At 38.4% G+C, this 25,379-nt stretch overlaps 1 protein-coding gene across 1 annotated transcript in view; it reads right to left on the bottom strand.

Moving 5' to 3' along the window:
- Positions 1-25,379, bottom strand: part of AKAP9 (A-kinase anchoring protein 9) — a 188,256-nt gene that overhangs the window by 10,642 nt on the left and 152,235 nt on the right. Inside the window, exons 29-43 of the mRNA XM_056800198.1 lie at positions 20,155-20,307; positions 19,481-19,660; positions 16,980-17,864; positions 15,291-15,794; positions 14,684-14,747; positions 14,411-14,532; positions 13,593-13,784; positions 13,165-13,353; positions 12,523-12,667; positions 10,316-10,535; positions 7,965-8,115; positions 5,494-6,162; positions 4,801-5,015; positions 4,321-4,429; positions 3,054-3,236 (exon numbers count right to left, since the gene is read on the bottom strand). Coding sequence (XP_056656176.1) covers positions 3,054-3,236; positions 4,321-4,429; positions 4,801-5,015; positions 5,494-6,162; positions 7,965-8,115; positions 10,316-10,535; positions 12,523-12,667; positions 13,165-13,353; positions 13,593-13,784; positions 14,411-14,532; positions 14,684-14,747; positions 15,291-15,794; positions 16,980-17,864; positions 19,481-19,660; positions 20,155-20,307 — 3,981 coding nt within the window. The remainder of the gene's footprint in view (positions 1-3,053; positions 3,237-4,320; positions 4,430-4,800; positions 5,016-5,493; positions 6,163-7,964; positions 8,116-10,315; positions 10,536-12,522; positions 12,668-13,164; positions 13,354-13,592; positions 13,785-14,410; positions 14,533-14,683; positions 14,748-15,290; positions 15,795-16,979; positions 17,865-19,480; positions 19,661-20,154; positions 20,308-25,379) is intronic.

The following is a 25,379-nucleotide window of genomic DNA, read 5'->3' as shown; positions in this document are numbered from 1 at the left end:
GCTTTTACATGTGAAATCATATAAAACATTTTTTCTTGCATTAATCCTTTTGTGGGAGGAAACTCACATGGGAAAAAATTGAAAAATGAAAAAAGTTTGCTTTGGTATAGATTCAGACTCTTTCAGTTCTTTTTCTCTGGAAATAGGTGATATTTTTTATCACGAGTCTTTTGAGATAGTTTTGGTTTATTGTATTTCTGGGAATGGATGTTAATCACAGTAGTCCATTATACAGTATTCCTCTCACTGCATACAACATTCTACTGGTTGTGCTTATTTCAGTCGGCTTGAGTTCATGAAAGTCTTTCCAGGTTATTTCTTATGGTACAATAGTATTTCATTATAATCATATACTATAACTTATTTAGCCTTTTCCCAATTGAAGAGTATCCCCTCACTTTCCAAATCTTTGCCCCACCAAAAGAGCTGCTTTAAATATTTTTGTACATATAGATCCTCTTTTTATTTTTTTTATCTCTTTGGAATATAAACATTGTAATGGTATTATGGGGTCAAAGGGTATGTACAATTTTTTAGCCCTTTGGACATAGGTCTAAATTTATCTCCAGAATGACTAAATCAGTTCACAACTCCCTGAACAGTGCATTCATGTCTCAACTTTCTCATATTCCATCCAAGTTTTATCATTTTCCTTTTCTGTTCTAATACTCAATCTGATAGGTATTGGGAGGTACTTTAGAGTTGTTTTAATTTGCATTGCTCTAATTAATTGTGATTTAGATAATTTCAAAGAATAACCATAGAAAGCTTTAATTACTTTGTTTGAGAACTACCTGTTCATATCCTTTGACCATTTATCAATTGTGGAATGAACTTGTATTCTTATATATACAATTCATTTTTCTATGTATTTGAGAAATTATGCCTTTATTACAGAGATGTATAAAATTTTTTTTTGCAACATTATGATTACTGTGCATTATTCTCTATTTGTCCTTGTGTAGTTTCTGAGCTTCACCTCCCCCAATTTGCCCTCTTTTCTATCTGCCCCACCCCTTCTTTTATTCCCTTTGCCCTCCTACTTTCCTGTAGGGTAAGAAAGATTTCTATACCCAACTGATTATGTTCTTTGATCGAGCCCATTCCAATGAGAGTGACGTTCATATTCCCTCCTCATCTCCCCCTCCACTGTAAATGTTCATTCATGTCTCTTTTTATGTGATAATTTACTGCATTCTATTTTTCCCTTACCCATTCTCTATACTGAAATAACTTTATCTACATATGTAGACAGAAACAGATTGAAAGAAAGATGCGATAGTGAGCACCTTAGGCTGCCCATTTAATTGCATGTAATCGTCTGGGCCGTAGATATTTTTCATCCATTTGATCTTTCCTATGTGGATGGTTAAGTCAAACTCTTCAGGGGTTGGGGGTCTCTTCAAGGACGCTCCGCCATGTTCCACTACTGGATGCAACAATACAAAGTAGCTGAAAGATTTCCTTAGATCCTTAGGGAATCCATCTTCAGTTGTAAATATACAATCTACTGTGAAATTTTGATTTTGGTTGTGATTCCTGCCTGCCTTCCCCCTCCCCCCTACAAAACTTTCACTATCTTCCTCTGCCTTCAAATATCTTCTTGAGGGAGTTGAGTTGTCTCTTGCAAAAATCTCTTCTATAGGCATTCTGTCCAATTCAACTGCTGGTCCTGTCTTTGCTCTTTTCTATCTCATTTCTACTTCCTCCACAAGCACTTCTAGCATTAGGAAATTAGAACTCAAGTAAGGCATCTCTATCTTCCTTGATGCAGAAAGCAGTTTGTTATGAGAATCTTTGCACATCTTGCCTTCTGTTGGTTATGCATGCTCTTTTTCATCCTTAAAACCCTTGGGGTTACTCTGCTTAGTTGGATCCCTTGCCAAGTGTTATTTAAACTGGTTCTACTTTTTGCTGTTTACATACACACCTCATAATAATCTGAAGTGACTTTATAAATCTTAGGAAGTTTTCTAGCATGTACCATTAAAGTCAAGTTGACTTTTAAATTCTTGACTTTGCTTAAAACATCACTGTTTAAACCAACATTTTATACTACTGTTTTCTTTCCTGTTTTCATGAAAAAAAAAAAGAATTTCCAGAGATCTATAAGATGCTTTGTTCAGGAGCTTCAATTTTTTCCTTATGTGCAATAAAATTGCATTGTTGGCCCTTTATTTCAAAGAGCACTAATAGCAACATGGGGTGGAATTGTATCCAAGTGAGGCAGCCTTGCAGTCGTCAGCCTCATTCTCTCTCCCAGTTATTGAAGTCCAGTGGTAAGGCAAAAGTCAGGAGGACTGGTGATGGCAGTAGATGACCTTGGCAATATCTTCCATGTCTGACCAAGCTCTACAGTGCTCCACAGCATCTGCTTTCACTGCCTTCATGGCCATTAGCATACAATGTCCTCATCGGCCCCTCCTGCCAGAAGTCTGCACAACTCCCTGACTGCTTCACCAGGGCACAGCTATTGTGTCTGCAACATGTCTTGGAGGCACAGGGGAGATCTGGGTTCAGGTGGAGGTAAATGAGCATCCCCAGAGGGCTAGCTGCTGGTCTAGGTGCCAGGCTGCTGTAACCAAACTCACAGCACTTCTTTAAGGGCGTAGTCCCGCCAGGCACCAGGGTGAGCACCAGGAACACAAATACAAGCAGAAAGAAAGAGAATCCCTGACCTCAAGGAATTTATGTTTTCCTGGGAGGAGACAACAGATCAGAGGAAGATGATGAGAGGAGAGTCCAGTGGAGAGAAGGCAGCAGCGTGGGCAGCCTGGAGAAGGGTGAAGCCGCAGCTGGCCTGCACCTCCTCCTCGAGATGGGGGCTCTGGCAGCTGCCAGCCACCCACCTCTGACATACTGGATGGTACAGAGAGCGGGCTGAGCCGAGGCAGTCCTCAACAGAAGCTCCCCACACTGATGAAATCACTCAAAACTCAACCAAACAACCACCTCTGCCTATATGATGTAAGAGGAAGGCAAAGACGCTAAACATGCCACCAGAAAGCACAACTTAGAGTGTTTCTAAATAAACAGACTGACAAAGGACATACATAGTCTCCACAAGGTCCTGTCTTCCGAAACCACCTGATCTCTTCCTCCAGCTTCATCACCACGTTTCTCAAATCGTTCTTTTCCTCAGTCAGCTGCCTGATATGTCCTGTCAGCTCAGCATTTTGTCTCAGTAATCTTTCTGTCAAGGAGTTACAAGAAAGGCCTGGTGATACTAAAGTGGCCTAGAAAGGGAAAAAATGACATGAAATCAGATCAACAAAATTTAAAAATAGTAACAAAAATATGTTGGATCATATTCTTGGGAGGAGTTTAAAGTCTTACTGCAACCAAGATATTTGATTAACCAATAAATTACTGCATTTTATGAGAGAGAAGGACAAACTGTGCAGTGGAAAGCTATATATAAATATAAGGATGGGGGAGGGGGGCAGCTGGGTGGCTCAGTGGATGAGAGCCAGGCCCAAAGATAGGAGGTCCTAGGTTCAAATCTGGCCTCAGACACTTCCCAGCTGTGTGACCCTGGGCAAGTCACTTGACCCCCATTGCCTAGCCCTTACCAATTTTCTGTCTTAGAACAAATACCCAGTATTGATTCCAAGATGGAAGGTGAGAGTTAAAAAAAATAAGGATGAGGACAATTGCCCATAATTAATTCCTGGTCATGAAAAAGAGAGATAAAATGAATACATGAAACTTAGGTCATTAAAAAAATTTTTTTTAAGTAAACCCTTATCTTCTGTCTTAGAATCAATACTGAGTATTGGCTCTAAGGCAGATGAGTGGTAAGGGCTAGGCAATGGGGGTTAAGTGACTTGCCCAGGGTCACACAGGTAGGAAGTGTCTGGGGCCAGATTTGAACCCAGGACCTCCCATCTCTGGGCTTGACTCTCAACCCACTGAGCCACCCAGCTGTCCCCAGTCATTTTAAATCTTAACCACTAATTTCTTTTATAATTATCTCAAACCAAACTTTTTAAGTCATTCAATAACAAATAACAAAATAAATGACTTTGAGTTTCACCTTCCTCCTCTTCCCTTGCTCACAAATCTCCAAATTTTACTCCCTAGCAGGATAGCAAAGGATGAGAAGCAAAGATTTAAGGGGTCAAGCAAGGTTGTCCTGCAAATTTTTGCTGTCCTGTTAGAAAAAACCCTGAGAGGTAATATATTAAAAACAAAACAAAACAAAACACATCAAAAGATAAAAGTACTCAGGGATCTTACACTGCTACTTTCAGAGGATCCCTAAATTTCTTGACAAAAACTAAATTCTATATATTTTGTAAATGGTTAAAAAATTCTCACCTCCCCTTGTTGGGATAATCCAGTAAACTTTTGTAATTGTAAAAGAATATGATCAATATTTTTCTGGACCCAAATAAGATCTTCATTATCTGCTGCTTCAAACTGTAACCTATGATGAAACAAACAAATTTATGGTTTAATTCTTTAAACTGGGGTGTTAAACTGTAAATATGACAATGAAAACAAACTCTTCTTCACATAATACTCCCTTCTCAAGCTTTCTCTTTAAGCTGAAGCCTTACACAATGTGTTTTTAGTTACACTACATTTCTTAACCTTAAAAGTCTAATAAATGTCATATTATTAAGAGAGTTTGATGAAAAAAAAAAGGTCATTTTGGACAAGTAAAAAAATGCTTCACAATTCAAATATGACAATGTGAAATGCTGGATTTTATATTGTTAGATCTTAATAAACAATAGTATCTGACTTTATTGAGCTTAAAAATGTTTTCTTGGAAAAGTCAAGATTTTATCTAACCTGCTAGAGGCTTTGTGAACCAGCTGTTGTAGTTTTGATGATATGATCTGCAGTTTTTGTCTAATGGCCTCTGGTTCATGAATATCCTCAATTGTTCCATCTCCATTCATCTCAATCAGTGGAGGATAACTTGATTCTTTTTCTTCAGCTCCTTCAATCTTCTGCTGGAGGACCCAATTCCGTGTTCGATCACTGGATGAGTCCCATGTGGTTGGCTGAAAATTTGGATGAAAAGACCAAGAAGATAATTCATTACTATATATAACTTGAGTTTTCTTAAGTGAATACAAAAGCAATTTCCTATCATTTTAAATAAACTTCTAATTAAGAATTAAATAGTTTGAGGGGCAGCTTGGTGGCTCAATGGATTGAGAGCCAGGCCTAGATATGGGAGGTTCTAGGTTCAAATCTAGCCTCAGACACTTCCCAGCTGTGTGACCCTGGGCAAGTCACTTAACCCCCATTGCCTAGCCGTTACCCCTCTTCTGCCTTGGAACCAATACAGAGTATTGATTCTAAGATGGAAGGTAAGAGTTAAAAAAAACCCAAACAGAATTTAAATAGTTTGACTACAGTGGCTTCACTATTTTCAGATGTCATCCAGCATTTAATAACAAAATTTTATGTCCATAGAACTACCTAAACATTCCCTTCAAAATATAGTTATAAAAAATGAAAATTGAGAAATTATACCTCATTGAGATTCTGATATGATACTCTTTCTGTTTCAATTTTTTCTTCCTTCTCCTGTTCTTGTTTCTGAAGCTCCTGTATAATTTCTTGTGATCTCTTCCTTTCAAGTTCTAGTTTATAAATTTGTTGCCTTTTCTCTTCTAGCTGCCATTGGAGATCTTCTAGTTTTGACTGTAGCTCATGGATCTTTTTCAGTCCCTCAGTGTTGGCCTGTTGTTCTGTGAGCAATGTCTTCCTATGCATTTGCCTATCTTTTTCTGTCTGTTGTCTCATTTGCAAAAAGTCCAGCTTATATTTTTCAATTGCACTGACCAACTCCACTATACGGTTATGTTTTTCATACAATTGCTTTTGCAGTTCTTTGAGAACGTCCTCACTCGATGTGGATACCTTATCCTGCTCATGGTCATCATGAGCCTGAAGCTGAGCATGTAATTCTCTTTCCCTTTCAAGGGTCTCTTGAATTTCCAGGACTCGAACTTTCTCTGATTCAAGTAGTCCCTGAAGCTCTGACTTTTGGCTTCGCTCTTCTGATATCTGAGCATCATACAGAGTTCCCTGGGCCACTATTTTCTGTTGCAAATCAGTCAGGAGCTGTTTCTGTTGTTCTAAAAGTTGATTTAATTGAACATTCCTTTGTTTCTGACCTTCCAACGAATATTTTAGATCCTTATATGTAATAAAACAAAGTGAAGGAACATGATATAATTATTAATTAATTCCTACTAGTAACACATTTTTTCTTAGGATATTGTGATCAATGTTCATCCTGATATTGCAATAACTAGAAATCAAAGGTAAAAATGACACTCCATAAAGTTAAGAAATCATTTTTTCAAAGTCAAAGAATATAAATTAAGAACACAAACAGGATAAAATTATTTTAAGAACATTTTTCTCCCTCTAAAGAGGAAGAAACATGAAATGGATATGAATATCTATTCACCCCCCCCCCCAATGGAATAGAAAAACATTTATTGAAAGCTTATGTATGAAGTGCTGGGAATACAAACAGAAAAGTGAAAGTCCTTTCTCTCAATGAGTTCACCTTGAGTGGGAGAAATAATACATAAAGAAGACAGGAGAAACAAGATTTTATTGTTCTTGGAAAATCACTGCTTTACCCTGTCATGCAATTTAATCTCAATGTTGATTTTAGTGACTAAATGGAACCCAGAACCCTTGTGCCAATAAAAGATATTTCTTAAATTAAAAAAATAAAAGCTGTAGGGCAGATGGCAGGTCTCAGTGATTCTTTGGCCAACAGTGGCAGAGCTGGTGTTTTTTTTTTTTTGTAATTAGGGTTGTCGGGAAGGAGAAATCCTAGTGGCCAGGGCTAGGGTAGCTCCTCTGGGAGATGGTCCCATGCCAGTCCAATTAGCTCTGCCATTCCAGTGCTATGTGATGGTATCTCACACATTTCCAGATAAGCATGCTAGAATTTTGTTTGTATTACTGAAATAATTTTCACTTCTTGTTTTTTTCATTCATGTCTGACTCTGACCCCATTTAAGATTTTCTTGGGCAAAGATACTGTAATGACTCATTTTACAGATGAGGAAACTAATGCCAATAGGGTTAAGTGACAAGTCCAGGGTCACACAACTAATAAGTGTCTGAGGCCAGGAAGATTGGCCTTCCTGACTTCAGGCCTGGCACACTATCCACTGTGCCACTTAATTGTCCTCAAATAATTTTCATATCCTTTTTTTAGTGAATGAATATACTAAAATGATTTTAGGGTATCAAGGTATTGCATTTCCTATTATCAGATTGGACATGATGACCGGGGTTGATTATTTTCAATTAGTATGAGTGTAATTAGGATCAGATTCCACTCAGCCATCTATGATGTAACTTTATTCAAGAATGATAAACTGTTACATGAATGACCTAATATATTTCATTTTATTCATTTTATTTATTTATGCAGTTCAGATGAAATAATAATATAAGTCAATATACTGGATGGTTGTCCAATCTGTTATTCCTCACAAAGATAGTCTTGAATGGCATGTTCCAAAAAACGAAATTCCAAACTTAAAAAAAAAAAGAGAAAGTCTTTTCAACCAGTCAAGAAAACTATATTATGACTACTACAATGTAAAAGACCACAAAAAACCCCAAAAATGAATGTTGCAGAATTATAAAGAACAAGATGGTTTAAAAGACAAGATAAAAGAGACTCCCAGTCCACTATTTTGAAGAAGCAGGAAGTCAAGTGTTGAACTTTGCACATATTTTCAGATTTTTTTCAATGTATTGATCAGTTATAATGATTTTTCCTTTCTTTTTTTTCTCCTTAGAAAATACTATTTGCTATGTGAGATGGTTCTCAGTGAGGGAAGGAGATACTGGGCGAATATATCATTAAGTACAAAGAAAAACAAAATCCAAACTATATCAATAAAAACTTATTTTTAAAATGTCTTCTATTGTTCAGGGTCATTTAAAGACAAAAGTTGTCATACCTCAAGTTCCTCTCTTTCCCTTTCTTCATTACGTTCCAACTTGGCTTTTTCCTTCTCCAAAGCCCACTGAAGCTCTCTTGTTTTTTTCTGTTCATTAGCTAAAGTATCATTTAACAAATGTACTTTATCTGTTTTTTCTTTAACCTCCATCCTAAAAAAGAGACAGAAATGAACTTCTAAAAGCAGTATTTTTATTAAGGCACAATACCAAGAAGGAAAATGCATCCTTCACGGAAAAGCGGCATATTAGTCTGGGGCCTGTTACAAAAGCTAAATTGTGCCCCATTTAATGCCTGAATCCTATGAGAGATGCCTGAAATTTAGTTACTTGTGGTTCACTTGTCCCATGTGACTCCCCTTCATACTCTATGGTTAGGTCAGGGTTCTAGATGGGACTGCTTCCTCATGACAACCCAGCTGCCATGACATCTCTATGTTGTCTTCTGCCATCTTCCCTGGCTGGAACGTCTTCCCTCCTCAGAGCTGCCTCACACTGCCACAGCTCTCCTTGGAAGCCCAATTTAAGTGCCATTTCCTGAATGAGGCCTTTCCTGGTCTTCCTCATGGTCCCTGTGCTCATCTCTCTTTGTACAGATCTTATACTGAAGTACATGTAAACAGCTGTGTCTCCTGGTAGAGGAGAAACTCTTTATGGGGAGGAACCACTTGATGTATGTCTGATTCCTAGAACCATGTCGGTGCATAGCAGACAACAAACACATAGTTATTACGATGGAAGTTAACCTCTTCCAGGAACAACATTGGTAAACTACTGTCAATTTATCATTTATTAGATTAGGTAACATGATGTTTAAAAAAAAGTTTACATTTCTATATTAAAAGTGCAATTTACTGCAGCTGCAAACATATTTTTATTCCCCAGATTGTGGCAATATCTTTTCCTACCATTGTTCAAAATAATACATGAATCTGGGATCCAAACTTTGCTAACAGTTATAAAAATTTCTATCCTGTATATAAAATATCTTCTTAAAAGGCACATGTTGACAGCAAAGGAAAGTAATGAATGCTGGAGGGGATGTGGCAAAGTTGGGACATTAATGCATTGCTGGTGGAGTTGTGAACTGATCCAATCATTCTGGAAAGCAATTTGGGACTATGCCCAAAGGGCGATAAAAGACTGTCTGCCCTTTGATCCAGCCATAGCACTGCTGGGTTTAATTCCCAAAGAGATAAGGAAAAAGACTTGCACAAAAATATTTATAGCCAGGCTCCTGGTGGTGGCAAAAAACTGGGAAATGAGGGGATGCCCATCAATTGGGGAATGGCTGAACAAATTGTGGTATATGTTGGTGATGGAATACTATTGTGCTCAAAGGAATAATAAAGTGGAGGAATTCCATTTGAACTGGAACAACCTCCAGGAATTGATACAGAGTGAGAGAAACAGAACCAGGAGAACATTGTACACAGAGACTGATACACTGTGGCACAATCAAATGTGATGGACTTCTCTACTAGCAGCAATGCAATGATCCAGGACAATTCTGAGGGACTTATGAGAAAGATGCTATCCACATCCAGAGGAAGGACTAATGGGAGTAGAAACACAGAAGAAAAACAACTGCTCAATCACTTGGTTTGATGGGGATATGATTGGGGATGTAGACTCTAAATGATCACCCTAGTGCAAATATTAATAATATAGAAATAGGCCTTGATCAATGACACATGAAAAACCCAGTGGAAATGCTTGTTGGTTACAGGAGGGGGGTGGGGGAAGAACATGAATCATGTAACCATGGAAAAATATTCTAAATCAGCTAATTAAATAACATTTTCAAATTTAAAAAGTATATTAATAGCCTCTAACTTTCAGGGTTGTTATGAGGATAAAATAAAATATTTGTAAAGTGGTTTACTAACCTAAAAAAAAAAATAAAAGGTACATGTTTTAGCCAAGTCCCAATTGGATCCATTCTCTAGAGGTCATAATCATCACTTTATGTTATTGAACATCTTTCCTAACAACCAACCAATGAATGAAGCTGGGGCCAAAAAAGAATCCTAGATTCAGGTTAGGAAAAACGATCACTGCTAATGTTAGATGCAAGTTTATAGAAATTCTATTTCAGCAAGATAAGTTTTCCATTTCTTTTATACTACTGCCTTTTCTCAGCATATGGCATCCCTCAGCACTAATGCTCTGTACTCTAAGTCTTCTCACCCATAATTACAGAAAAACAAACAGTCAAGATTCAGGAAGCCCTCAAGATTTCTTGTTTCATGTTATTTATAGGTTAGTTCTAGGATCACAGAGAAAATTCAGTGTGTCCAGCACTGGACTGCCACATTTAGTAGGGAGGAAATTCTGGATGCTCCAGGCCCACCTGAAAGCTTCTAGCTCCTTCAGATGCTTATGCTGGGCTTTGAGTGTCGTCTCAAGCTCCAGCTTTGCTTGGGTCCATCCATCCTGGAGCTCAGCAGCCCTCACCCTCTCAGCATTGAGCTGATCCTGAAGCTCGGCTGCTCTCTCCTTCAGGGTGCTCAGTTCCACCTGCATCTCCAGGATCTGGGCCTGTTTCTGCTGCATGTTGTACTCCAACAGCTCTAAAAAGGAACCCATGAATACATGTGAGACTACTGCAGGATTGCTTAAGGAGAGCTATGCTATAATGTTGCTGAATTTATGGGTCTAGTTTCTCCCTCTTTTATTAGCCCTATACTTTTACCTTAAACTGTATGCCATTTCTGGTATTTTATCAGGCAGATGTGAAATACTAATGACCTCGGAATTACTGGGTGACTATATTGCTAAACATTAAGAAAGTGCCCCATACTATACTCAGCACCATGAAGACTATACCTACAGGCGAAATTTAGAAAAGGATTGCCAAAATTAATACAAATTCATTTAATGAATATATTTCAAATAGAAATCATCCCTTCAAGTTTCAAATAACGTGAATAACAAAATCTTTATTTTTTTCAATTCAGCTACACATTTTATTAGCTCACTCTAACAACCCTCCGCTTTGTTCTCCATAAATTGCCAACCATACAAAGTACTTGCATGAGTTTCCATTTAACTAACGCTACAATTCTCAGCTCTAGTCGACTATTTTTCTCTTTCTGTGCAGCGTCATTTGTAGACAATTTCTGTGAACTTTACTATAATTCTGTAGAAGTTAAGTCCAAAGCTGTGCTTTTGTTCACGATACTTTCTTTAAAAACAAACAAAAAACAAAATACAAAAATTTATGCCATGATATTAAAGTGGAAAAGAAAATAAATATCAAAATCCCTCCCTAAGACAGAGTGGAATACTTTAATAAAAATGGTGTTAGGGGAGAAAAGCAACACTAGCTTTATAGGCTATCAATGCTATATAAAGCTTTGTCTTTTTGTTGTGAAACATAGGCATTTAGATGTTAGATAAGATGTTAGGCCCTAATGATAATGAACATCAATAAAAACTTCAAAAATTAACAAAGCATACAATAATAAAACAATGTTCAGTTAAACTGAGGTTTGGAAAAAAGGTACTTGCAAATAAATAAACCATATACTTGACTGTATTAATGAAATCACTTTCCATTTTTAGTGACAGAGAGATGTGACTCAATATCCTATAAATATCAATTTTATATCAGAGTGATATAGATTCTGTTATCATACTAGACAAGATTGACAGGACTGGCTAATTATTTTTAACTAGTATAGATATATTCTGGGTCAGATTTCATTTTACTTCATCTAGGATTAAATTTGTTTCAAGAAGTTGTTGCTGAAATGCTGGATCCCACTTTCTGATGGGATCAAGTCCTGAGTGTGGGAAAGGCAATTTGGGAAGCTCACACTACTACATGAGGCTTTTATAAGTACTTTTTTGCAGGGCAGGAAATCAATAAAATTGGAACTTAGTATATTTAAATAATTATATATTATCACCAATCTAATGAAATATGCTATAAAACTATCTTGTTTATTTTTTTCCTTAGAAATGAGGGTTATGTTATGTCCAAATTAATACATTTAGATCAACTTTATGTTATTTAAATTACATTTTTAATGGATTTGAAACGAATATAAAGCTTTAAATTTTGTACCATGGTAGCACCAACTCAAATACCATATTGGATAAGACTGACATAAGTGAACATGTTTGGCCAGTATAGACAGACATGATTCAGATGAGATGTTACCCTTCGGTAAAATCTTTGTTTACAGTAACAACTTTAAAAATTCCAAATCCTTCTTTCATGTGGCCATCAAGTAGAATGTGGAAAAGGCAATTTAGTTATTATCTCACTGTGGATGGATACAAAACGGAGAAAGGTACTGATTTACTCAGAAGCCTTTGTGTCACTTTCAATTAAATATTTCCAGGTAACTTTTTATAAGCAAATATACAATATTTTCATACTAGCAAGCAAATATTGATTTGATCTTTATTTTGCATAGCTCCAATAGAATAATAGCAAAGTCTGAATAATAGAAAAATTTCATTAGCTGAATAGTAAAAGGATAAAAAAGAGAAAAACCAAAACTATAAATATATAGGTAACTATAGGCAATCACCCATGATATGATGTACCTTGGTTTTGCAAATCGCTCTCTTGTTCTCTCTTCAGGGTCATTATTTTACTCTTCACTTGAGCTTGCAGTGTTTGAATTTCTGTTAACAAGCTTCTTCTATCTGCACTCTGAATATACTCTATGGCAGCTCGGTATTCAAGGCCCTGTTTCGGAAATAATTTAAAACTCGTAATCAGTATAAAGAGATAAAGGGACTATGCAGTATTGTTCTAATCCTCCCAATTCTCCCATTACCTTGCCCGGGGATCTTTATAATGTATATGTTTAATGTCTTTAAACGCTGAGTCAAGAAGACTATGGCACTAATGAAGAAGCTTCTCAGTAAAGAAAGAAGAACAAATAGTACTAACAAATTTGGGACTTCTGTTTCTCCTTTCACAGATGAGTATTCCTTTTCCCCCCCCAAGCAGCCCATTCCACTTTTACTTATTTATTTTTTAAATTTTATCTTTATTTTATTCTAGTAACAAATTTACACATAAGTTTTCCAAAGTTACATGGTTCATGTTTTCTCCTTTCCCTCCCCCCTCCCCTTGTGGAGCTGACAAGCAATTCCACTGGGTTATACATGTATTATCAGTGAGTATTCCTTAGAACTATGGAAATCAATATAGCCTTTGAAGCAATCTTCTTTCAGCACCTGTTCTTGTAATCTCTGCTCCACTTGGTTTAGCAATCCAAGAACATCTCTAGTGCCTAGAGCCGTCACATCTGTCTTAAACATGGCTAGCAGAATGTTTCGTTCCATCAGAAAGACTTGTTGAAGGGCACATAGAAATTCACCTCGCCAATCTGGAGGATTCTCTTGGGGCTGAGAGCTCTCATAAAGCTAAAAGAATGTAAAATAATTTCATTTCTCAAGGCAGGACATTTGTCAAATGGTTCTAAAAATGAAAAATCATTTGCATAATTTTAAAATAACAAAATTTTAAGAGACTGCATGCAAAAGTTGCATTAAACTATGAAATCTGCAGCATCTTTTTTACCAACATGAAGGACAAATCAATTGGAAATTGGAAAGATTTTAAAATTCTGAAATTACATAGTTACATTACATTTTTGGAGTACCTCGGTTTCCCTTTGCACCTGCATTTTGGTAATTAAATCCTTAAGAGATGAGATTGCATTGAGGTAAGTTTTTCTTTCTTCCAGCCAAAATTCTGAAGCTTGATGAGCAAAATTGGCATCTCCTTCACTATAGGGGGGCTCAGTGAGTGAGAGGACTTGTATGCCCTCATTATGAACGGCTCTCAGCAACCCCTGAAAAACAACCCCATAAAACCAAAGGGATGAGATTGTCTTCCTGGGTGATTGAAGAATGAAATAGATATTTATCAACCTAGATGAAAAGAGAGAGAGCTGTCTATATTTCTCTCTCCAGAAAGCTTAGGAAACTTGAGCAGACATGGGATTGGGGCACATCAATGCTGGGAGGCTGAAGGGCAACTACAGAGAAGGCAAACACAGCAATTCAAGCTGCTCTCTTCTAATCAGCATGCTCCTTCCTAGCTAGAATACCTTTGGGCAGCTGCTCAGAGACTAAAAAGCACACAGGATATTATTTTTAGCATTGTTAAAAACTCTCTTTATTGCTGCTTTAATGATTACCAAATAGATAAAGATAAACAGAAAAAATCATCAATGCAACTTTTTTCAAGGTTTTAGAGGCTTTCTTCTCTGGTAGAAAAAGCTCTCAAACTCTCTGAGGCTGAATTTATTTATAAAATGATGGAACTAAATTAAATGACATATAGGCTCTCTTCCAGGATCACAATTCTATGAATCTACTTATCTAATGTAGTACTTATAACTCCTAAAATGCTACTATTTCTAATGTAAAAACGATACTGACTTAATCTGATAGAAAGATACTAATTTAATAATACCTTTATCCTCTTTGGAAATGAATCTGTTGAACTTTCACCTTCTTCTCCTGGACCATCTGATGCTGAATCAAAACCCTGACTTTGTGTAAGATAAACTCCTTGACTCCAGTCTGATCCAGAATCTAAGATAAACAAAAATAATTATTTAATACAAATAAAAGCATTACAAATTTTATTTATTTAAATTATAACATGAAAAGAATTTTTCACATAATAGACAAAAAGATTTAGAATAGGCCATTGTGGAAAATGTAAAAAAATTTTTCGACTCACCACTTGAACACATTTCTCTACTTTGATAAGAGTCAGAGTGTGTTGAACCAGGAATTGAAACTCCCTATATTGGACAGAAAAAAGGCTTTTTTAAGAAGAGCTATTATCATCGTATCCAATAAATAATGAAAATGACACCTGGCATGCCTATCTCTCTATAATCTATCAATCTGTCTTTCTTGCTGCAAGGTTTAGTACTTTATACTTATTCTCTCATACAAATCTCTCAACTAGCCTGTCGAGTAGGTGCTACTGTCATCATTTGACAGATGAGGAAACTGAGGCAGGATTTGAACTAAAGACTTCCTGACTTGGTATGTAGCTCTCTGCCCATTATGCTAACCAGCTCGTCAGTGAAAGTTTCTGGCTCTTCTTTGATGCGATTAGGAATTATTTTCAGTCCCTTTTGATCAGAAATGAAACCACCTGTGGATCACATTTTAGAGTCTTCTTTACTGACCTAAATATTAAAGCTAGCACAGACCTTAAAGAAGAGCTAGCTGAGCATTTTTCTGTTCTCGTTCTTACACGGGGTACCTCAGAGGACATGAGTGAGCATCAGATGCTGACAGGCGCATAGCTGCCCCCTCCCCACCCCTGCAGGTACCTCTCTGGCTCGCAGGCAGTGGATGGCGGCCTTCAGTGCACCACACTCTTCCGTCAGTAACCGCACGGCCACTGCCTGCTCCCTTTTTAGGCTGTCAGTCTCATGGATGTGCCGGGCTTCCATGTCCAGGATCTCTGCAGCATGAAGCTCCTGCATGTGCGCCATCTTCTCGGTGAGCTGCCTTCTGACCTCAGTGACATCTTCCGATGGGCAGCTGCTCGGTGGGTCGCTTTGGATTCCTGTGTGTTTAGTGACAATGTGGGGGGTCTGATGGCCGCTGCTGACCTGAAGAATTCTGTCCATCTGGGATGAGGAGTTTTGACCTGTCAGAGGAGAATCTCTCTCAGCCAGAAACTGTCCTAATTCACATGAGGCCTTTTGACTTTCTGATACTCGAAGTTCACCTTCCTTTTTCAAATAATATTCCAGTTTCTTTTCAGCTTCCATGAGCTGATGCTTAATTTGATTTAGTTCTTCCTGAAGTGCCATATTAGCTTCTCTTACCTAAAATAAGAAGGATGGAGTAATAGAGGTTAATAATGCAATTTTTTTTAGCAAAAAATAGAAGAGTTTGGAAAAATTTTCACAATGAAGATTTTTATTTTAATAAATCATGATAATAAATGACCTTTTCCAAAATAAAAGGGAAAGCCACAAATGCTTTGTAGAAGTATACAAATCAGGTGACTGAATATCAGAAATGGAGTCCTTTGGTAACACATTTATTCTTTCACATTTACTTGTACCATTGTAGTCTATATCAAGCCCACCTAAAATGATGGTGGTCATAATGAGGAGCACTTTTAGAGCACTTGGGGGTTTGTAAGGCTTATCTGAAACTTAAGTCTATGAGGTAGGTGCTACTATTCTTCCCATTCTAGAGATGAGGAAGTTGCCTGAGGTCACAGAGATAGCCACTGTCTGGGGAAGGCCTGAAACCTCTACACCGGGTCCTCCCGATCTCATCTTGATGTGCTCCCTAGCTCGATGCCTGAACATATCAGAGCTTGTGGGCTTCCTCGCTCCAGCCCAAAAAGGACATGGGGAAGAGTTAGGTCAGTTGCTCCCAGCTCGTCCCCTCTGGATCAGAGTTCAGTGAGAGGTTAAGAGGGGTGACACCTGGACTGGCATTTCTTGAAGTTTTTCAGCCTTTTCTCGAAGGTGCCAGTTCTTTGGTGGCAACAGTGATGGCAAGTTCAGGGGAAAACACTCTACACCGCTTTTACTTGTCTTAGGAGCTGCCCGTTTGGATGATACATGAATAGTATCAGGCCAAAACAAAATAAAGCAGACTGGAATGAAAACATGATAAACAAAGCCCGAAATGATTGGTGCAGAGCCAGGCCCAGAGAAGGTGGACGGAAGGGTCTGACTTGGGCTCAGACCTGGGTCTTCTCCCTCTTGGACATGTTCTGAGAAAAAGACTGCCAATGCTGTGGAACCTACACGTGACTACACAGAACATTCAATAAAACCTAAAACGATGACTAGGGAATATTAGAGAAGGATCCCCAGCCTTGGTAGCCAAGAGCCCTGCAAAGGGCTTCTTTGTGGTTCTGTAAAATGAGGGAGGGGTTTGGAGGGAAGCCCTCGAGGGTCTTTCTCTGCTCTCAGACATCCTGACAGAGTCCACAATCCTAAAGTAAGAGCAGAGTGTTTGGGGAAAAAAATAAGTGAGTCTGAGCTTACCTGGGCCAAGCCTGCATCTTCCTCCTTTTTCTCTTTTTTCTCCACCTCCTCTGGGGTCTCCTCAAGGCCCAGCAGCTTCTTTTCCTTCCTTTCCTCTGCAGCTTCTTTGGGCTCCTTCTGACAGAGTGGCCGGCTGTCCCCTTGAGCCTCCTGGGCTCCTCCGGATAGCTCGGACACTGCCCTCTGCTGCCACCGGCTCACGTGCTCTTGGATGGCTCTGAGCTGAGCCTGACTCACCACGAAGGCGGCCACCTTCTCCTCAAGTGCTGCCCGAAGCCCGCTGACCTCCCTTTGAAGAGTTTCCTTGTCGGCCTGGCCCTTCGAGTCCTCCATCCATCTGGGCTCTGCTCCCTTCTCTCCCGGGTGCAGGAGGGCCAACTCTAGCTCGCCCCCAAAGCCTCTGCTCATTCCGGCTGGGGGCTGGAGGCTGGTGGGGTCTTCTATCCCCAGCTGCTTGGGCTGGCTTTGGCCGGCACCCTGCACACTGCCTCTAGGGCTCTGGGTCTGAGACCAGCCGTGCTGCTCCTCTCTCAAGGCATCCAGCTCTTCCTGCAGGTGGTTCATGCGGGTACTGCTCTCCCGGAGCCCAGCGTGGGCCAGGGCTGCCTCCTCTCGGGTTCTCCCCACTTCTTGCTCCAGGGCCAGCTTGTCCGCTCTCACTGCCTCCAGCTGCTGTTTCAGATCATTTGGCTCCTCAGGAAGGGAAGAGAAGTCTTCCGGTGCTTTCTGTTCGATGCTTGACAATTCCTGTTGAAGTTTTTCAATCACATCACTGAGCTGTTCTATTTCTTCTTCACTATTTTTCTTGATACGTTCTTGGTCGCTTTTTAGAAACTCCAGCTGAGATTCCAGGTACTGTATCAGTTGGTTTTTTTCCTCAATAATCTACAAATTAATTTTAAAAAAATGTTTTACAATCAGTCAAAAGGCACACTTATATTTATCCATTTAATGTTATTTCAGATCACACTGGGTACTCAAAAAATTTTGAAGTTCTTGACTATCACATATCTTTTTAATTTTACTAGATTACTTTCTTATTTATAAGTTTAAAAATCGGAATCACATCGAAACTATCATCAAATCTAACATAATTTGGTTAGATGTAGCCAAAATTGCCAAAATAAACTCAACCAATAAATTTTATTCCCAGTAGAATACAACTTCCTTGAGGGCAGGGATTACTGTGTTGCTATTTTATTATCACCTGAATCTAACACAGTGCCCTGCATATTATAAAAAATGCCGGTTGAACTGAATTTAAACAATTATTAATAGGATTTGTTTACAAGTTTGAAATGAATTTTAAATATTAACCACTGAAATAAAAACAGTGCCTAGCAGATGGCACCAATAGTTAAACCCATACCCTTTTATGGTATGTGGGTATGTTTTACAACTCTTCTCCAATGGCTCTAATTAGTCTTCAAGGTTTTCAATCTATGTATTTATTATATATGAACACAATAACAACAGGTAATGTTAAATGATGCTAAAAGGTAGGCATTGCAATTATCTTGATTTTACGGATGAAGAAATTATGGCTTAGTGAGATTAAGTAACTTGCCCAGGGTCACAAAGTTTATAAAAATCTAAGGGCAAACTTCCAATAGACTCCAAGCCTCTGATGAGATACTGTCACCAATAAAGCTCATCTATCCACCCAATCCATCCATCTTTTTTTTTTTTAATCCTTACTTTCTACCTTAGAATCAATACTATGTATCAGCTCCAAGGCAGAAGAGTGGTAAGGGCTGGGTAATGGGGGTTAAGTGCCTTGCCAAGGGTCACCCAGCTAGGAAGTGCTTGAGGCCAAATTTGAACCCAGGCCTGGCTCTCTATCACTAAGTCACCCAGCTGCCCTCCATGCTTCCATTTTGGCTTAGTTAGAATGCTGTAATGATTGGGCGAGCAGGGGTGGGGTGGGGTGGGGAGATATACAGAAATGAATTTTAAAAGTATGTAGCGAATGTAATGGAGTTATCTAGCAGTAGCAATGTAATGATCCAGAACAATTCTAAGGGATTTATGAGAAAGAATGTTATCCACATCCAAAGGAAGAACAGTGGGAGTAGAAACACTGAAGGAAAAACAACTGCTTGAATACATAGGTCGAGGGGGATACAGTTGGGGATGTAGACTCTAAATGATCACCCTAATGCAAACATCAACAATATGGAAATAAGTTTTGATCAAAGACACATGTGAAACCCAGTGGGAGGGGGTGGGAAGAGGGGAGGAAAAGAATATGACTTGTAACCAAAGAAATATTCTAAAATGACTAATTAAATAAAAATTTCAAAAAAAAATTACTTAGCATGTAAAACTCATTAAGTAAGCTTGAATAAATGTATAAGGCAAAGAGAAATGAAAATGTTTTAGGAATTTCTAGAATCCTGGAAAATAAACAATTGAGATCTCCTTGACATCATGATATACCAAAGCTTGACATTTCTGCTCTTCATAATTCTAGCTCTAGAACTTATTTAACATCACTGTACCTTATTATCTGTTGTAATTTCAAGCTGCTGCTGAAGTCTTGTAATCTGGCCATTTAGCCTACCAATTTCTAATTCCTTCTCCTCTATCATCTGGGTAAATTTCCCAAATAGCTGATGGTGGTCCTTTGTGGAGACATCTTCAAATTCTTGTACAGCAAAGCCTAGTCTTTCCATTTCATTCTGTTGACAAATGATAAAACCCAACAACTGTGATTGTCATGACATTTCCTGAAATTTTTTCCAGATAAAGATTATATAAATGAGAATGTGAGTGTACCACAAAAAATGCGGAAATACAATGCTAATAGCGGGTTACATTTCAATAATGTTTTATGGTTTACAAAGTGTTTTACTTAAAACAATTCTGTGAGGTGGGTATATTGTTACACCCATTTCAAAATTAGGAAACAGAGGCTTCTTGGCCCCAGCCACAACGGGAGGTAAGTATCCCGGCTGCAATCTGACCTTTCTGGGCCCATGCTACCCTGCCACCCCAGTCCTCTCACTCACACAGGATCTCTTGTTTTTGGTAAAAGCTTCTCCCCAATCGGGCGCCCTCAGATAATTTTCACATAGAACAAAGGTAAAGTGTCGGGGCAATGGGGCAAATGGTGGTGCATCCCCAGAGTTCAGCTGAACAAAGACAAAGCAACAAGCAAAACCCAGATAAGAACCTTGAACAATCGATTCTCCTGCTCAAGCTCTTCCAGGCGTGTTGTGGCCTCCTTCTTCTGTATTTCTAACTGCATGTGCAGCTGCTGGACTTCTTCATTCTTGTTCTCCAGCTCTTCTCTGAACTGCTCTAACTGTTCTTCCAAGTTTGTGATCTGCAGAGTCAAGATAACAAAAGGGAATGAAAAAAAAAGGGTCTGATGCAATGTTTCCTTCCCCAGAGACACTGTAACTGTACCACTACTTGCACTGAAAAAGGTTTCATAGTTCTCCGAGACTAGGTTGGAAGACCAACAAAGTAAGGAGGTCAGCCCACAGGGTCTGGGAGGTTCTGTCTAATTCTGATATTCTGCAATGCTGGAGAATTGTTTTGGTCAATAAGAAAAAAAAAATCCCTGTGGTTTCCAGACAAAAATTATGGTGCAGAGATTATTTTTTAAAAAGTTACTGCGGTCAGCAGTATCCAGTGCATAGAGTTTGGCCTGAAGCCAGGAGGTCCTGGGTTTGAATATAACTTTTCTTCTTGGCTGGGTGACCCTGGGCAAGTCACCTGACAGCCAGTGCCTAGCGCTTACTGCTCTTTTGCCTTAGAACCAAGACACAGCATTGATCTAAGATACAAGGGAAGGCTTAAAAAAAGGTCACCCACAGATGTGACCATGTCTAGAGCAGAGCCAGGAGGCTTGCTGGCCCTCATGGCCCTGTGCCAGAGCAACAGGATTTCCTCATTTTTCCAGGGAGGCACAGGCTGACAGGGTCGGGCGCCCTCTGGGCCTCGCCTTGAGCCTGGGACCCATACCAGGCAGCAGGACTGAGAAGCCTTCCCCAAAAGCTCAGAGCCAGGGAGGAGCAAAGCTTCCTTCGAGCCTCTGGCGGTGGGTTCCTCTGGCTGGGGCTCTCTCTTCCTAAGAGCCAACAGTTCCCAAGCTTGAGAGGACCCTGGACTAAGCCCACAGGCTTCTCCTGCTCTTTAGGATCTCCCAGGACTTCTTCCTCTCTGGCCAGCGCCTCAGGGGGACCAGATGGTGCAGCAGCCTCCTCTTGGGCCTTCGCTCCTGCCTATTCTTTCCTGTGACACAATCCATGGGCAGGTGTTGGTCATGACCTGCTGTGAACATACACTGCCAAGGAAATGAGCTTACACCCATGATGCCATGCTACCTCCTCCAGGAAGCCTTCTCGCTAGCAGTGGACATAGACCTCCCACTGGCATGTTATATCTCTTTTATATGACTGAAGACTTTTTTCAGATCATACTAATAAAGTGCGACCATCCTGTTTTGCCTGGCCACAGGGAACGTTTACACAATATTAGAAATCACCTGCTCCAGAGGAGAAAATGAAGCTGAGAGTGGAGAGACCAAACCTCTAGCTGAAGAGCTCTTCCCTTTGGGGGGCCCTCATGAAACCCAACAAACGTTTATTGAATCCTTCTACATGGTAGAAGGTGCTGCCCAGAGTGCTGCCATTCCTTGCACAACTCCTTTGCAAATAATAGGGGCCCGATCAATATTTGCTTAACTGAGCTGAGCTTGAATATCACTGTCTTCATGTGATAAGGGAGAAGGATAGGATTGAAGTTTTTTTTTACTTTGATGAGCTGAAATACATTTTAAGTGTTTTAGAAAAATATAATTGCATGATCATTTAGAAAACTACATGTAAGATTACAAAGGAAAAATAGGTAATATTCAGCTTATAGATGTTATCTTCTTAGAAAGCAGAAATATTAATAAAATAATACTTTAATGGTCCAAATAGAGACCCCAGAGACTATAGTAAGACTCCTAAAATGAGTTCAAAAAGTCAGTAATGAAAGGTTAGAAGGGCCTTCAGAGATCATCTAGTTCCATTTCCTCCTTTTGTAAATGAATAAACTGGATCATTAAGGTGACATGACTTCCCCAAAGTCAGAGAGGTAAGTGGAAGAGCTGGGAGCCCAGGATGAAGTGGCTTGCCACCTGGAATTTGGATAAATGAACAGAGGCTACATGGATGGCCAATGCAAGTACACCAAAGAAGACTTCCCTGTCCTTCCTCTAAGCCTTTGGTAGGGAGTGGGCACCTATCCAACCCTCACTCCTTTCCCCGAAGTCTGAACACAAACTCTGAAGGGCAGCTGACTGCTTTCTTAGCATCACCTTACTAATTTTGTGTTTCAACTCCCCATTAGCCATTTTTATTCTGTCTATTCCTGAGAGATCATTCTTCTTGGCAGAGAAAAGATGGGTTAAAAAGTACTGTCATCTGTCAGCAGCGGGCCTATCCTGTCATTCTGAGCAGTAGTACTATCTCTTCTTTGATCTACTTTTTCTCTCTAATAAAACTTAAAAAAAATCACTACTATCAAACAGAGCTTTTTTTAAAAAAACCTGTTGGCCTCAGATCTTTCTGAATTTAGTGTTTTTGACAGTATTTTCTTAGCCTCTCCTTTTGACTAATTTTCTTATAAGTAATTTTTAATTTACCCAGGAATATCAGAACAAATGTTAATTTTCATTTTCAAAAATAATATTTACTTTATCCTAAGTAGTCTCTCTCTTTTTTGAAAGGAAAAAATATAGACATGTACGAAAAATTATAGAAAAAAATTTTTTATTACAAAAATATATTGTGAAAGTTCAATCATGAGATAATTTAGTGTGGAGTGAGATGATTTTGGACTGCACCAGGAATATCCTCATATGCTATAAGAGTCTATCAAAAATGTAAAATTTGTATGCAGTTCAATCAGGGAGTTTATAAGACCAAAGGGTTAGGAGGTTGTTCCTTAACATATAATTCATTTGAATGCATGCAGATAGATTTTATCAATATGCCAAAAGACAAAGAGTTTAAGTATTGCCTTGTCATCATAGACAGACTGACTAGATGGCCAGAAGTTTTTCCTGCCAAAAAGAACAACACAATGTTTGTGGTCAAAATCCTATTAAAAGAAATTATACCTAGATTTGGGATTCCCACAAAACTGTACCCAGACCGTGGGAGTCACTTTACTCTATCAATATTAAATGAAATTTATGAAAATCTAGGAATGCAAGCAACATATCACACATTGTATTATCCCCAAAGTTCAGGGCAAGTGGAGAGATTAAATAAAGACATGAAAACATTGACAGGGAAATTTTGTGCAGAAACACACCAAAAATGGACAGACATTCTACCATTAGTTCTGTTGCATCTTAGAACAAGACCCAGTGGAGATCTGCACATCTCTCCATTTGAGATGCTACATGGACATGCAATTTGGCAAGGAAGGGCTTGTAAACCAGCTTACATTGCAATGATAAGTGGAGATTGTCAATTAACAAAATATATACAAGCTTTACAAACAAGAATAGCAGAGTTGCATGAAATGGGCTTGATATAACAAACAGTACCCCTGGATTAAAATTTGTACAACATCAAACCAGGAGACAAAGTATATTAAAAAAATTTCAATAGAAAAGTGGCTACAGACATAAAATGGACTGGACCACATGAAGTATTGCTTACTACCCTGAAAGCTATAAAAATTGCAGGGAAAGACTCATGGTTCTACTATTCCCACATAAAACCAGAAAAATCCGAGACCATTGTAACAGACATAGAAGATGAAGATAGCTACACAAAAGATAGTGCTGTGAAATGAAAACAAAAATTGATTAACATCAAAAAAATACACCACAAAGAAACAATAGTGACACATAATGTTCGAGACAACAAGATCCTGGCAATCAAGCCTGTCACAGTGAGAAGAAGTCAGCTTTCCAGCCCAGAGAAAAAGCATCCCAGAGGAAAAGATTTTAAAGCATCTCAGGGGAAAAGCATCAAGAAAAGCTGCTAGTGAGAAGAGACAAAGAGAAAAAACTGAAATGGACAGCTAAGACTTTGAACTTTGTACATTTGTTTATATAAGAAGAGGACAGATGGAAAACAGGACTTATATGTAAGACTGAGTGTGGTGAAATCATAAAACAAAATTAATTTCACTTATTAGGGAAATAGCATGCAACATTACATAACTTGGAAGAAAGAAGAGATCCATCAGTCAACATGAGAAGTGGAAATCTGAAGAAACATGATAAGTATTAATTCAACACAACACTATTAGACACAAAGCACAAAATCACAAACTGACATAGATTGGGAGACCTTGTTTAAATAAACAAGTGTCTGAAAAGGTACTTATGCAAAATGTAAATATGTATATAGTTATTTCCATAATGTCTTAGGCAAATAGAAAGATCAATAGATATTTCTATTTGACTGTCATCAAGATTAGGGAACTATGTATATTATTGTATTACATGTAAATAATATCTATAAATAATGTATATACTATAATTAGGTTAGTAACAGTGATAGGGTCTGTAAATATGTAGCATAGTGTTATATATGTTGTACATAAGATTAGGTTATAGATTAGACTAGGGATTTAGAGAATAGTTATAATAAGTAGGGAATAGATTAGGAGTAAGTTAAGTTAAGCATAGCATAGATAGTTAATTATACTTAGAAATAGTCTTAAGATGCATTTGCATAGTAAACTTTTAATTGTTTATTGTAAAGCTGATGCTGAAATTGTGTTTAATGGAAATAAATATAGATAAAAGTTTGCAAATAATTATAGATATATAAAATAGGAAAAATGTTTATATTAGTCTAACTTAACAAGACTAAGTAGTATTAGCACTAAGATTCAAATTTCTTTGTAATGGTTTTATTCAAACATTTATTGTACTGAATTTATTGTAAAACCCTAAAACTACCCTTACCCAAAATTTCCTTCATAGAATTCCTTAGAGTAGATAAAGTTAGCATAGAATAGTGATAGAGTAATGGAGGGAAGTTTGTTATTTCGGGAGGAATAGTTAGAAATTAGATTTAGTAGCTTGGTGAGTATATAATAAAAATAAGTGACCTTGGGAAGGTCACAACAAAAAAAGGGGAAGATTGTGGAAAGGAAAACTGAAGCAAGTTTTGGACTTTCTGACACTCAGGTGGAACAAACAGCAGTTGGAATGTTAGAGAGAAGATATTGACAAGAATGACAGTTGTTGGGAGGAGGGGTACTTAGAGTGACAGTTGGTCTCCTGATGCTTGCTCTCTCTTTCTCCTGGCCCTTGGACTGGAAGGAATCTCTCTCCCTGTCTCAGGATAGAAGTACCTCTATTCCTGGATTTCCCCAACTGTGTGCTCTACATGGATTCCTGTGATCATGTCATCGAACAAAAGGATTTAAGGG

The sequence above is a fragment of the Monodelphis domestica genome, chromosome 5 (assembly GCF_027887165.1).
Source record: "Monodelphis domestica isolate mMonDom1 chromosome 5, mMonDom1.pri, whole genome shotgun sequence".
NCBI lineage: Eukaryota > Metazoa > Chordata > Mammalia > Didelphimorphia > Didelphidae > Monodelphis > Monodelphis domestica.
This window is presented reverse-complemented; position numbering and strand designations above follow the sequence as displayed.